Source organism: Podarcis cretensis, assembly GCF_951804945.1.
Source record: "Podarcis cretensis genome assembly, chromosome: 8".
In the NCBI taxonomy this organism is placed as follows: Eukaryota; Metazoa; Chordata; class Lepidosauria; order Squamata; family Lacertidae; genus Podarcis; species Podarcis cretensis.
Window position 1 is genome coordinate 89,518,835 of NC_137177.1, and position 13,624 is coordinate 89,532,458.

At 46.5% G+C, this 13,624-nt stretch overlaps 2 protein-coding genes across 9 annotated transcripts in view; one reads left to right on the forward strand and one right to left on the reverse strand.

Moving 5' to 3' along the window:
* Window positions 1–77: 77 nt before the first annotated feature.
* Window positions 78–4,357, forward strand: UFM1 (ubiquitin fold modifier 1). Of its 3 annotated transcripts, XM_079987651.1 has the most exons (7): window positions 78–152; window positions 242–298; window positions 1,320–1,377; window positions 1,476–1,515; window positions 1,801–1,833; window positions 3,007–3,095; window positions 3,203–3,957. In XM_079987651.1, coding segments are annotated over exons 1-6 (258 nt in total). In that variant the 5' UTR covers window positions 78–150; the 3' UTR covers window positions 3,075–3,095; window positions 3,203–3,957. The 3 variants fall into 3 exon arrangements, with proteins under 3 accessions (XP_079843777.1, XP_079843775.1, XP_079843776.1); XM_079987649.1 differs by lacking the exon at window positions 3,007–3,095 and having other exon boundaries at window positions 3,203–4,357; XM_079987650.1 differs by having other exon boundaries at window positions 3,007–3,957.
* Window positions 4,358–4,898: 541 nt separating this feature from the next.
* Window positions 4,899–13,624, reverse strand: part of KANSL3 (KAT8 regulatory NSL complex subunit 3) — a 37,087-nt gene continuing 28,361 nt past the window's right edge. For 5 of the 6 annotated variants that reach the window (XM_079987437.1, XM_079987439.1, XM_079987435.1 and 2 more), the window contains 7 exons: window positions 13,176–13,260; window positions 11,336–11,490; window positions 10,083–10,207; window positions 9,191–9,413; window positions 8,749–8,900; window positions 6,931–7,099; window positions 4,899–5,601 (listed from right to left, as the gene is read on the reverse strand). In XM_079987437.1, coding sequence (XP_079843563.1) covers window positions 5,045–5,601; window positions 6,931–7,099; window positions 8,749–8,900; window positions 9,191–9,413; window positions 10,083–10,207; window positions 11,336–11,490; window positions 13,176–13,260 — 1,466 coding nt within the window. In that variant the 3' untranslated portion in view covers window positions 4,899–5,044. The remainder of the gene's footprint in view (window positions 5,602–6,930; window positions 7,100–8,748; window positions 8,901–9,190; window positions 9,414–10,082; window positions 10,208–11,335; window positions 11,491–13,175; window positions 13,261–13,624) is intronic. The other variant, XM_079987440.1, reaches the window with a different exon arrangement.

The window sequence follows — 13,624 nt, forward strand, 5'->3', positions numbered from 1 at the left end:
CGCCAAATAGAGCCCCCAGAAGGCGGAAGTGGCCTCTTCGCTCCAATGAGGTTCGCGTCTCTCCTTTCTTGTCTCTATGGGAGGCGCGTCCGGAAGTGACGCAGCACGGTTCCGGAAGCAGGAGCGTCAGGAGCTGCCTGAGAGGAGAAGATGTGAGTCCGCTGGTCGCCTTCTTGCGCCGTCTCGGTCTGTGCTGTCCGCCCGCCGCTAACCGCGCTCTGTCTCCCTTTTCCCCTCGCAGGGCCAAGGTCACTTTTAAGGTCACGCTCACCTCAGACCCGCGGCTGCCTTACAAAGTGTGAGTCCCCCCCCCCTCCTGTCAGCGGCCGCTCGCTTTCCTGGCTGCGCATGCGCGGGCCGCTGAGCCACATCATTCTCTAGCGGGCGGAGGGGCGGGGCTTTTCTACAGTTTAGTCAGCCTCTGCCGGGAACCGCCAGAGGGCGCTCCAAGACGGCTCATCATAATATAGGGGTAACCGTAGGGGCACGGGTGGCGCTGTGGGTTAAACCAGTGTTTCCCAACCTTGGGTCTCCAGCTGCTGTTGGACTACAATTCCCATCATCCCTGACCATTGGTCTTGCTAGCAAGGGATGATGGGAGTTGTAGTCCAAAAACAGCTGGAGACCCAAGGTTGGGAAACACTGGGTTAAACCACTGAGCCTTGGACTTGCCAATCAGAAGGTCGGTGGTTTGAATCCCCGCGACGGGGTGAGCTCCCATTGCTCGGTCCCTGCTCCTGCCAACCTAGCAGTTCGAAAGCACATCAAAGTGCAAGTAGATAAATAGGTACCACTCCAGCAGAAAGGTAAACGGCGTTTCCATGCGCTGCTCTGGTTCGCCAGAAGCGGCGTAAGTCATACTGGCCACATGACCCGGAAGCTGCACACCGGCTCCCTCGGCCAATAAAGCGAGATGAGAGCACAACCCCAGAGTCGTCAGGGGTACCTTTACCTTTAACCGTATATTATGACATACTTGACTCTGCAGGCAATCTCAGTATTCCGTGCAACAGTCCTGTAAGATAAGTCAACATTATTCCACATGCCATATTTTATTTTGTTGTGGCCTGTCTTCTCCAAGCAATTTAGGGAATTAGGTTTTGAGTGCAACTGGCTTGGTCTGCCCTTTACCTTAAATATAGTGAAAAAGGGGGACATGCAGGAAGAGCAAGTAGCAACCTTTCTTCCTCCCGGCTTTTAGATCTTAGGGGAATGTATTGTGAAAATCAGCTGCTAACTAGAGATTTGTAGCTGCTGGAATGCTTCTTTCGTATTAGTTGGGGAACTAATTAGGAAATCTTATTTATGGTTTTCTGTAGACTGAGTGTGCCTGAAAGTACACCATTTACTGCTGTCTTGAAGTTTGCTGCAGAAGAAGTAAGTAAGGTTCTGGCAACATCCAAATTGCACCTGCTATTGCATTTCTTTACATGTTTATGTTTTTAAAAAATGTATTATATTTCCTTTTCAACTAGTTCAAAGTGCCTGCAGCAACAAGTGCCATCATAACAAATGGTGAGTGTTTTCCCCCTATAACTTAGGAAACTTTGAGGTAGACCTGGTGCCAGTGGCCAAGATGTTCAGGCACTTCAGGTGTCCAAAACTAATCCCAGTGCAGGTTCCATCTATTTTAATAGGACTAATGCAGGAGAAATTCCAGTTGATTCTGCCTAGGAAGTTCATGCTTACCAATGTTTGTAGGCTTCTGTGATGCAGCAGCAAGCTTCCTTTTGGTTATTGAGAGGAGTTGCTGGTTAATGCTTCCATGTGTTGACTGACTTATTTACTTTCCCCCCACAGATGGAATAGGGATAAACCCTGCACAGACAGCTGGTAAGTAGTTATTTGCAGTTTGATTTTTAAAAATGGAATATTTTTCTATGTAAGTTTTTTTAATACTGTCATTTTCTCAAAAGGATGTACAGTCATAGGAAAAGGAAAGTACACCCTCTTTGAATTCTTTGGTTTTACATATGAGGACATAACAACAACTACCTGTTCCTTAGCAGGTCTTAAAATTAGGTAAATACAACCTCAGATGAACAACAGCACATGACATATTGCACTGTGTCATGATTCATTTAACAGAAATAAAGCCAAAATTGAGAACCCGTGTGTGAAAAACTAAGTATACCTTATGATTCAATAGCTTGTAGAGCAACCTTTAGCAGTAATTACTTGAAGTAATTTTTTTCTGTATTGCTCAGATTGTTGTGGAGGAATCTGGGCCCACTCTTCTTTATAACGTTGCTTCAGTTCATTGACGTTTGCTGGCATTTGTCAATGCACAGCTCTCTTAAGGTCCCTCCACAGCATTTCATTTGGGTTGAGGGCTGGACTTTGACTGGGTCATTGCAACACCTTGATTATTTTCTTTTTCTGATGATAATTGCTTATGATCAATTAAACAAGGGTGTTTGATTAGCAGCAGCTATCTGCTACTTAGCTTCTTAATTCCTCTGGAAGCAGTAAGGGTGTGCTTAGTTTTTCACACATGGCTTTTTCATTTTGGCTTTATTTTTGTAAACTACATCATGACATGGTGCAATATTTACTTAATTTTAAGTAAATAATATTAAGTAACTATTACTGCTAAGATTATTGTTATTATGTCCTTATATGTAAAACCGCAGAATTCAAAGAGGGTGTACGTTCTCTTTCTTTTTCCCCATGACTGTGTGCTGCAGATGAGCTATGCAAGTGACATTTAAAAAAATCTCAGCCAGACCTCTCTAGCTTCCTGTAACCAACCTTGTCAGAATCTTTAATTTTGTCATCTCTGCTTAGGTGTTAGCAAGAGAATGCAGCAAAGGTGTCTTAACACATTACAGAGAACTGTTCACATGCATCTGCTGTGACCTATCAGACTAGAACAAGTCGCCTTCATGGCTTACTTCCAGTAGCAGCAAGTCATTTACCCAAAGCCTTACCTTGGCTTACAATGATTTATGCTTACCTTTTTATGTACTCTCATGTAACCAATTTCTTTTCCCCCTTCCTCATTAGGAAACGTCTTCCTTAAGCATGGCTCAGAATTACGGCTTATTCCCAGAGATCGTGTTGGGAAATGTTAACATGTGTACTTACTAGATAAGGTAAATAACCTGCAAAAAGGATCCGTAAGCATATTCACTTAGGAATTAACCTACTATATTATAATGCAAAATACATTGTATTTCCCTGTGAAATCATCGTGCATCAGCTGTCAACTCCTGCCAAGAAAAGAGTGGCCTCAGAGGTTGGATGGACTGCTTAGAATTGACTGACCCACTGAAATTTTACTGAAAGACTCCTATAGAGAATCATCTTACAGAGTGGCTGGATTTTCTTCTGAGGAAACAACTTCTTCTAAATCGAAGCTTATTTCTAGTATATGAATGTCTTTGACTTGATCCAACGGTTCCTTGCAAGTGTGGAAGGACCAGTATGCATCAAAAGCTACCCCATTCACTAGGGTTGAGCAGACACTGTCACGTGCAGTGGAAATAAATCTCCATTGAAGTAAACTGGGAAGTCTACTCCTGGGATCTTCCCATATTGCACTCTGAGGAGGTTGGAGCCTGGCAGCTGCCATTCACAGCCATAGCAGATTGTTTGGATGTGTTGATGTGATCATGTGTGTTAAGACCTAGTAACATTAAATACCTGGTCATAAGGAGCCCAACTGAGTAATATCACTATTAATCAAATAACAAAATGGGAGATGCTCCAGTGTTTGTTTCAGTTACGGAAACTTGTTTGCACTTGTATCAGGAATTCCAGCTCTCATTTTTCATTCCATTAAAAGAAATCATTTAAAGGCTTTGGTTGCTGTTTGGGGGCAGAAATGTTTGTAGCGTTTGTATGATTTAATTGTGCCAGCCTCCGTCTGTTTGTTTTCTTCAGAATGGCTTTGTCTAGCTTCAAGTTGGTTCATTTTACCCCAGATGGATAATAAATTATACTTCATATCATTAACTTGCCAGGCCTTTGCATATCAACACAAGAACCTTGAATCTGGCTCACTAGCATATTGCCTTGTTGAGTCAGAAACCAGGGATACCTCTACTTATGTTTTCAGAAGTGGGGTTGGGGTTGCAAATCCCTGAGCTCATTTGCCAAGTTAGTCCCACATCCAAGCCTTTCTGCTGCTACTGTCCATCCTCGGACAAATGAGGTGTCAGTGAACAGACTGGCAAAAGATATTTTCCTGCAGTGGGGAGGGTAACTTATTTTGCATAGGCCTGGCTAGTGGAACAAGTGGTAGGGGGAACACATCCAAGGACTCCCTCCCCTGCAGAAAAGGAACCCCCACAGAATGTTTAATGTCACATTTCTAATTGTGGAAGATGAATAAAAAGCACGTATTTGTAGTAGAGGCTCTGTGCACACATTGTTTTACTGTTGTGGGCCTGTCTTCTTTAGTGTAGGTCTTTCTTTGACACAACTAGGTAGTTCTGTGGCAAAAAAGGGATTGAGTGCGCAAATCTGTTTAATTCAGATGCTGCTTTTTGCACTTGAGCATTATGGAGGTGGGAATCATCAGCAAGGCGTGACAATACTGCTGCTTTTAGGTATCCCACTCAGCCGTGCATAATCACTAAAGCCATTCTGTTTGGAGAGTCCTGGCAGCATAGCCTCATGAAGATCCCCCCCCCCCACTTTAGAACTTATTAGCTTGGGGCAGGAATCAAGAACTGATATTCTTAATACAATTGCTGCCTGTAAGGGATCTCCAGTTAGGCAAAATGTTTCGCTCCCCATACAAGGGAGGTAAAAAACATTTCACTATCTGTAAAATGTTTTGGTAAGCAATGGTCTAAGAAACCTACCTAGAAACACCCAGCAATCTACATTCAATGCTTGTGAAGATTTAAACATTTCTCCTAGAAGGCAATGAAGTCAATGATTAAAGAAAATTATGTACACAAAAAGATACGTTTATTAAAAGTGACAAAGGAACAAAACAAATGAAGGGTCCTCTTGTCATGGAGGACAGGAATGAGAGAACAATACCCCTGATTCCCTTGCAAAGGCCAAACAGTTCCATGGTGATGCCTCCTTGCTAGGGCTTCTGGCTGAGAGCAGGCCCAGCTGTGGCTATGATGGAAGAGCTGGTCAAGTTATTGCCCAATGTGATAAGTGTGGTGCCAGCTCCAGCGGACAACATGCCTTGTGGAAGCAAGTGTCTGTTTGCAAGACTCTCCCTGGTGTGGATGATGGTACTGCTGTCGTCCATGACAGAAGGCACCCTGCCCAGGGTCTCCACAGTCCCAAGCGCATGACCTTTGGTCAGATTCACCTTCTCCACCCTCTGTCCTAGGGCTCGGTCACCCTTCATGGCTGTTAGTGTAGAAGTCAGTATCACCGTCTTGGATGTCGTCTGCAACACAGGTCCCACTTTGGAATGCACAAGGCTGCAGGGTGTGCTAGCTGGGGTGGAGGTGGCGAAGGTCACAGCTCCCACGGGGGCTGAGGAGGAGCTGGAGGAAGCAACGGCAGTTTGGACTGCTGTGGGCTTCACAGAGACGGAAGCGGCCTCTGCCATGACAGATTTTGTGAGGGCAGACAGTTTGGCATCTGACATCACATACAGCGTCTTCATGGGGCTTGTGGTGGTTACTATGCAGGAAGAGGGACAAGAAAGGAGTCTCAGTTGGTGCCCAGGTAATTAAACATCTCTACAATCAAGCACCAGGGTGTCATTTACCAGGCACCACCTGCACAGACACAATTTCAGGAGAGATCCATTATCACTCTATCCTGTTGCACTCAATGTCAGACTGACCACAATCAGTGACATTCAAATCAGTGAGACAGCCAAGGCCACTATGCTCTCTAGCAACATACAGACGCTTCTGATAATTTTTAGAAGACAGTATTCTCAATAACATTCAGGGGAACCCCCAAATGGTGCAATGGGCTGGGTAAACATGAAAGTGGTAGCATTCTCTCCCATATAATTTCCCACCTTTCTAAAATTGTGCCTTGGGAAAAGAGTAGATTGTAAATACTAGGGATTCACATAAAAATCTAATTTGCTTTTGCAGACTCTAGAAGGTTATTTTCTAGGTACTGAGAAGGTACCCAGAAATGTAAGTGGTGGGGAAAAAAACTGCCAGGAAAGCTGCAGGAAATTCGTGGAACCAAAGGGGTACTGTCTCAAAAAGGTTTTGGACCCTCTGTTCCATGCAGTATATGGGCGTTCCTTCTGCCTAGCCCAGGGGTCTGCAACCTTTAAGACAAAAAGAGTCACTTGGACCCATTTCCGAAGGAAAAAAAAACTGGGAGCCGCAAAACTCGTCATTATAAAAATAACTTTTTTGTCACTTTTTTATTATTTCTTTGTTTGACCCATCAGAATTACTCCTCCTCATAGAAATAAACGTTAAATTAACAAGTTACCTTTTTGTGTGTGTGTGTTCTTCACTCCCCTTCAAAACAGTGACCAGCGTACATGCCCCCTTTCAATGCAGTGACCAGTGTACATGCCCCTTACAATGTAGCGGGTGGGCAGGCGGGAAGGTGACGTCGGGACGGTGCGTGACTAACGCACGCACTGCCCCCATGCGATGTCACAGCCAGTACAGCACTCGCCACAGTGGGGAGTGTCAGGGCGCACAATGCGCCTCCTCCCCTCACTAGTATCCGCCCCGGAGCCGCGGCAAAGGTGTAAAAGAGCCACATGCGGCTCCGGAGCCACGGGTTGCAGACCCCTGGCCTAGCCTAATGACAGGCATTCTGTTTTAAATGAATAAAAGAAACTAGGCTGAGCACATGAGCAACCTAGCTATTTGGATTGTTTCATATTCAGTTGAAATGAACATCAGCGGCTATCTGCCTAAAAAGAGGACAGCTGTTCACCAATGACTACTAAAAGCAATGACCTGCTACATGATGTACCCCCGCAGCTGGATTTCTAGACGTTGCTCAGATGCCACCATTTCTCACCTACAGATAGTGCTGGTGGCGCCGCCGAGGTTGGTTGAGATGTTGGTTCAGCAGGAGGCATCTCTATGCCAGCCTTGGCTTTGCCAAGTTCCCCCTGAGGCAACAACTTGCTGGAAGGAGTGGAGCTGGAAGCTGCACCGGTGAAGTTTCCAACTGCACTATCTGCAATCTGAAAAATATAAACACAGAAAAAGAAGAGAAATGGAGGGCAACGAAATGACATTTCTGGCCGTAAGCAACTCAGAAGTGTGAGTAAGAAAATGGAAAGAACCAAATACCAAAAGTTATGAGAAAGAACCACCTATACTGCTATAAAAATGTTGTGTGACATGTACATAGAATTATGCCAAAATGTTCATTATTAGAAGGGAAAACCTTGCTTGAATGCTGTAGAAGTGCATAGCAAACAAACGTTTCCCAAGCATACGCTTCTTAAGACTGTTTGCAAGCCTTAGTAGTGCTACTTAGGGTGTAGGGGTGCCCTTTTAACATTGTGCTGCAGTTCCAACTTGTGTATTTCTGATTCCCGGAGATGTAGGTATAGGATGCACACCGGACCTTTTGACCAGGCTGACTCAATAGATCTTTAAATATGCACCAGTAAGTCCCCAGACACTTCTTCAGCATTTAAGCAAAAGCAGGCTTTGGATTCATACCACAAGTCCATCCCAAATATCTGACATGACACTTTCCACAAGCTCAGAATCAGACGCTCCCTTTATGGGGGTGGGACTGAGAAAACAGAGTAGAAAGTGCATGAAGTGGGTTCCATTACAAACTAAATATATACTACCTTCTTTCTTGTAATATATGTTATCTTCTTTCTTTTAATAGATGGGACGTGGGTGGAGCTGTGGTCTAAACCACTGAGCCTTGGGCTTGCGAATCAAAAGGTCGGCAGTTCAAATCCCCGCAATGGGGTGAGCTCCAGTTGCTGGGTCCCAGCTCCTGCCAACCTAGCAGTTCAAAAGCACGCCAAAAAGTGCAAGTAGATTAACAGGTACTGCTCCGGCAGGAAGGTAAACGGTGTTACTGTGTGCTGCTCTGGTGTCGGTGTTCCACTGCACCAGAAGCGGCTTAGTCATGGCCACATGACCTGGAAAAACAGCCTGTGGAGCGGACAGACGCCAGCTCCCTCGGCATGTAAAGCGAGATGAGCGCCACAACCAGAGTCATTCGCGACTGGACTTAACTGTCAGGGGTCCTTTACCTTTATGTCACTTACCATCTGGTTTAGCCAGATTTTGCCAACCTGGTGTCCTCCAGATCTTTTGGGCTACAACTCTCCTCAACCCCAGCCAGCACACAGATTCATGGAGGATGAGGCTCTCAATGACTACTCATCACAGGGAGTATCACAGAAAGTGTGTGCTTCTAAACACCATCTGTTGGGGGACACATGTTGGGAGAGGGCTATTGCGCTCATGTCCTGCTCTTAGGCTTCCCAAAGAGATCTCTTGGACCAGATGGACCTCCCTTTAGGTTTAACCAAGATAACTCAAAGTCACAAAAATAAACAATGGCAAAGAGGACGAAACACCATGTCCTCCGTAATGATAGAAGGGCTAAGGGGGATTTGCCAGAGGAGGCAAAACCAGCTAGGTGGGTCCTGTGGTAAACAAAGGTGACAAAGCTTAGCTTGGAGGCAGCTGCTGCTACTAAGCCCATAAGACAGCCAAAGGCTGGCTGGAAAACCCTTAGAGCAAGAGAGAAGAGGAGAAGGCCGAGTGCCCAGGTCAAGGCTTGGAGACAGTTCTTTGACTCTTCTGTCCCTAATGTACCTCACCTGAATGCTAGAGCTCCAGCAGGCAGAATTACCTGGGGTGGAGGTGGTGGGGACCGTAGCAGCAGCTGTTGCTGCTGCTCTTCCAGCTGGGGCTGGATGCTTCCCATGGCTGCCTGGCTGAGGGTCGTGACTCGGCTGGCCTGTCCTCGCAGAGTCACTGTGATGGTGGTTGGAGCTTTTAAGCCTGGTGGAAATGGAGGGAAAAAGTCACTGACCCTATTCATACATTTATTGTTTTTGCTACTGAATTCTGATTCACGCCAATGCAAGTTTCTGAATGAAGGAATACTATAGCATTCTGGCTCCATGCCTGTTGTAGTTGGGTGTTTCTGCCCCAATCAACTCGCTCCCTCATCAGTATTGCCACAGTGACCTCAGCATACCCACTGGCAAAGCCGTAATCCAAGGAAAAATGACACTAGTCACCACAGAACATAATTATTCCCTATTCTGCCATTACAGCTGGACTCTTACCTGTCCCCTGACCAGAGATGTGAGCCAAGCCAGGAAGGCTGCTTGCAAGTTTTGCTAGCCCCCCATTAGTAAGCAGCTGGTGAATAGTGGTGGGCTTCCCGCTTGCTGAGCCTCCAAGAGATGCCAAGCTTGTGGCAACTGGGATGGTGCGGACGATGGTGCCTGTACTTGTGGTGATGGCGCTCAGGTTCTGGAGTGGGGCTGAGGTCTTCAGCGCTGAGGTCTGCAAGGTGGAAAAAGAGGAACAGGTTATAAGAATGATACATCGCTGAGCAGGAGGCTCCTCCCTTTTCCCTGCTTCATGCTAAGATATCTAAGGGGTTAACCAGGTTTCTCAAACTTGGATCCCCAGCTGTTGTTGGACTACAACTCCCACCATCCCTGACCACTAGTCCTGCTAGCTAGGTAAGGTAAAGGACCCCTGGATGGTTAAGTCCAGTCGAATCCGACTAGGGGGTATGGTGTTCATCTCCACTTTCATGTGAGGGAGCCGGCATTTGTCTGTAGACAGCTTTTCTGGGTCATATGGCCAGCATGACTACACTGGTTCTGGTGCACGGAACACCATGACAAGTGCCAGAGTGCATGGAAACACCATTTACCTTCCCATAACAGTGGTACCTATTTATCTACTCATGCTGGTATGCTTTCGAACTGCTAGGTTGGCAGGAGCCGGGACAAAGCAACGGGAGCTCACTCCGTCGCGGGGATTCGAATCACCAACCTTACGATTGGCAAGCCCAAGAGGTTTGGTGGTTTAGACCACAGCGCTGCCCACATCCATAACTAGGTATGATGGGAGTTGTAGCCCAACAACAGCTGGGGATTAATGTTTGAGACCTTTGGCCCACTGGTTGACCAGGGACCCCACAGGTTGCTCACACGGACCTACCTGAGCCAAAGGCCCTGCAGCAGCAGCAGCAGCAGCAACACTTGTTGGGAGAGCGGCTGGCTTTGTGCCAATGTCCTGCAGGCTGAAGCTCAAGCCTTGAAGGAGGCTGCTGGCAGAAGCTGCCCCTGGAGATAAACAAAAGAGAAGCAAGAGGGTTATTCATTCTGTGCTTCAAGAAACAAATTTGCTGTCTGAACCAACAATCTGATCCCGTCAGACAACTCAAGAACAGCTTTGGCGCTAACAACCCAGGGTAGCCAGCCAGATGCACACTTCTCTCCCCATTCAGCTGACAGGCCTGGACTGCACATCTGAAGCCACCCCAAGCCTCTGTGAAATGCAAGAGGAGGCTCCCTACTCATGTCACCCAGCAGCTCTGTGCCAGAGAGGCGTGCCTTATGGAAGGAGAATAAAAAGAAGAAGCATTGAGCAGGTGAAGGCTGCAATGTGAAGGTTGTGTTCGCAAGAGAACCATGAGAGAAGGACGGAACAACATTCACAAAGGAGCTACTGCTGAGGACAAAGTAAGGAGAGAAAGATAAGGAAGTTGGTATGCCTTGTGATTAAAGCATTAGAAACAAGAAGAAACTATTGTTATATATGGAATATATAACAATATATTATATATGTTATATATATGTTATATATATTGCTTGTAAGAGCATAAATGCTAGTGCTTTTTTTTATATCTGGGGTGTCACCCCTCAACTACTTGCCAGCTGAGGTTGTGTCTCACTGGCCTTATAAGGCCAAAATAAATGTCCTGTTGGACTGATAACTGGTGTCTGGATTTTATCGGCCATTGCAGGCTAAACCCACAGGGTATATTTCCCCAAGAGCCTGGCATCAACACCACTGTCTTTTTGGAGTGGTGCTAGGTGGAAAAGGCTTTTAAATAAGCACTGTGAAGTTTTTTGTATTAACTCATCCTTACTTATTCCATTATTGATCATGTCTTACCTGCTATCCTGGTTTTGATTTTCAATTGATGGTTTACATTGTTTGTTTAATTATTTGCTTTTAAACCTTTCATTGTTAGCCACCCTGGAAGCACTGTTTGCCGAAGGCCTTCAGAGTGGCAAATTTAATAAAAATAAAAATATTCAAAAAATGAGGTCTTCTCAATCTACCTTGATGCCAGAGTGCACAAGCACTAAAGGCATTCTCAGATGCAGGCCAGAGGCAACGGTTGCTTTCAGAGGCCTGGTGGGGGTAATCTTGCCTTTTCACAGAAAGAGAGAGTCAGAAGTTACCTTGGACAGCGTTGCTCGGCTGGGCCTGCATACAATGTGCGCCACTTGCCACCAGCCTGTTCTGCAGAGCATGGAAAGCACTTGGGGCTGTGCTGCTAGGGATCGTGGCCAAGGGGGTGGGACTGATAGAGGGGCTGTCTGCAGCAGAACTTGGCCTGGGAGGGGGAGGAAAAAAGGAAAAGCAGTTAAATTATTAAGCACACACACACACTGCACACAGATCTTGGCATGGGGTAAGAGGAATTGCTCAGCCACAAATGAGATTTGCTTTTCCTCCAAAGGCATTGTTTGGCTCCCCTGGAGCCACTTGCTCTGCAGGTGCACTTTCTGGGGTGCGTCTGCGCCAGTGCTTGCAGCACATGGTAGCTTGGCTTGCATAGTTTCTTCTGTGCCATGCTGACTGTAGGCCACTTCACACTTACATGCACTTAAAGAATGAAGTGAATAAACTTTAAGAAGTTTTTCTCCCTCTCGTGTAACACTAGCAGTAGCGTGCATCCAGTGAAGCTGAACCGTGGAAGATTCAGGACAGATAAAAGAAAGCCCTTTTCCACACAGTGCATAGTTATCGACTATGGAACTCCCTCCCACCGGAGGCAATCATGGCCACCAACCTAGATGGCATTAAAAGAGGATTAGACAAATTCATGGAGGAGAAGGCTATCCATGGCTACCAGCCATGATGGCTCTGCTCTGCCTCCACTGTCTAAATACCAGTTTCTGGAACCCACAGGAGGGGAGACGGCTCTTGTGCTTGGATCCTGCTTGCAGGTTTCCCAATCTAGTTGGCCACTGTGAGAACAGGATGCTGGACTAGCTGGGCTTTTGGTCTGATCCAGCAGGCTCTTCTTATTTATTTGGGTAGTCCTGCTGGACCACAACCAATGACCAGTCTTGTCCAATTTGCTCCATTTCCCATATTAGCCAGCCAGGTGCATATGAGAAGCCCATTATAAGGGCATTAAGGGGCTCTTCCTGCTGCTTCTTCACAGCACACAGTGTTTAGTCCCAGGAGGCCCAGGATGGTATTGGTAGGCCCATTCTCCACAGATGTGTAAAATCTCCTCCTAAGGGTGGGACAGATTATTGTAACCATTTATTAAATTTCTATACCACCCTTCATCCGAAGATGACAGGGTGGTTTACAATATAAAAATACATATCGTAATACAGTACCCCTGCTGAGCAACTGACCATCATTATTACACACACTGTTCTGAAAGGAAGGGAAGATTAATTTTTAAAATGAATGAATGAATGCACCGTGCATCAATGAATTCCATAAATGAAGCATTTCTCAGAGTTGGATGTGTGAACTGATTTCCATGGGGAAAACGCTGGTGATTTGAGATTAGCAAGGCAACTCTTTGTGACAACTCATTCACAAATGTAAAGGTAAAAAGGTAAAGGTACCCCTGCCCGTACGGGCCAGTCTTGACAGACTTTGGGGTTGTGCGCCCATCTCACTTAAGAGGCCAGGGGCCAGCGCTGTCCGGAGACACTTCCGGGTCACGTGGCCAGCGTGACATCGCTGCTCTGGCCAGAGCCAGAGCCAGAGCCAGAGCCGCACACGGAAACGCCGTTTACCTTCCCGCTGGTAAGCGGTCCCTATTTATCTACTTGCACCCGGAGGTGCTTTCGAACTGCTAGGTTGGCAGGCGCTGGGACCGAGCAGCGGGAGCGCACCCTGCCGCAGGGATTCGAACTGCCGACCTTTCGATCGGCAAGCCCTAGGCGCTGAGGCTTTAACCCACAGCGCCACCTGCGTTCACAAATGTAGCCTACCCTTAAAAGATGCATGAATCGGTCCTAAATGCATCGAAGGCCAGCAGATACTCACTTGGAGGTGGCAAGCAATCCAGGCGCCTCCTTTACAGCCAAGGTGGATGTTCCCAAGGTTGCAGCAATAGGCTTCCCTGCGGCTACTGCAAAAGGAAAAAAAGGAGTAAGAGGAGTCAGTTTCTGCTGCAGTATGTCTGAAGGACTGAAAAAGACCAAGCATCAACCTCCAATAACCCATAGCCTGACACTGCCGCGAAAGATGCAAGAAATACCACGTCACTATGTGACTCACTCAGCACATACAGCAGAGTAACAACTGGACTGGATTCTAGACTCCAAACAGCCTCACTGCCTCCAAAGCACCAGGCTGTCTAGTTTGGAAGCAGCAATCAGCACTCCTGCCTGCTGATTTAATTTATACTTATTTCCCTTGTTCTGTTATGCCAAACACCCTTCTTTCTTTACTACCTCTTAGCACTGGCCAATCATTCATAGCAGGGCTTGTCT

Excerpts from the sequence above, each read along its gene's own strand:
- UFM1 (XM_079987649.1), top strand. Across the intron at positions 1,516-1,800 it reads AAGTGCCATCATAACAAATG|ATGGAATAGGGATAAACCCT; the intron begins GTGAGTGTTTTC and ends TTCCCCCCACAG. Across the intron at positions 1,834-3,202 it reads AAACCCTGCACAGACAGCTG|CTGTCAACTCCTGCCAAGAA; the intron begins GTAAGTAGTTAT and ends ATCGTGCATCAG.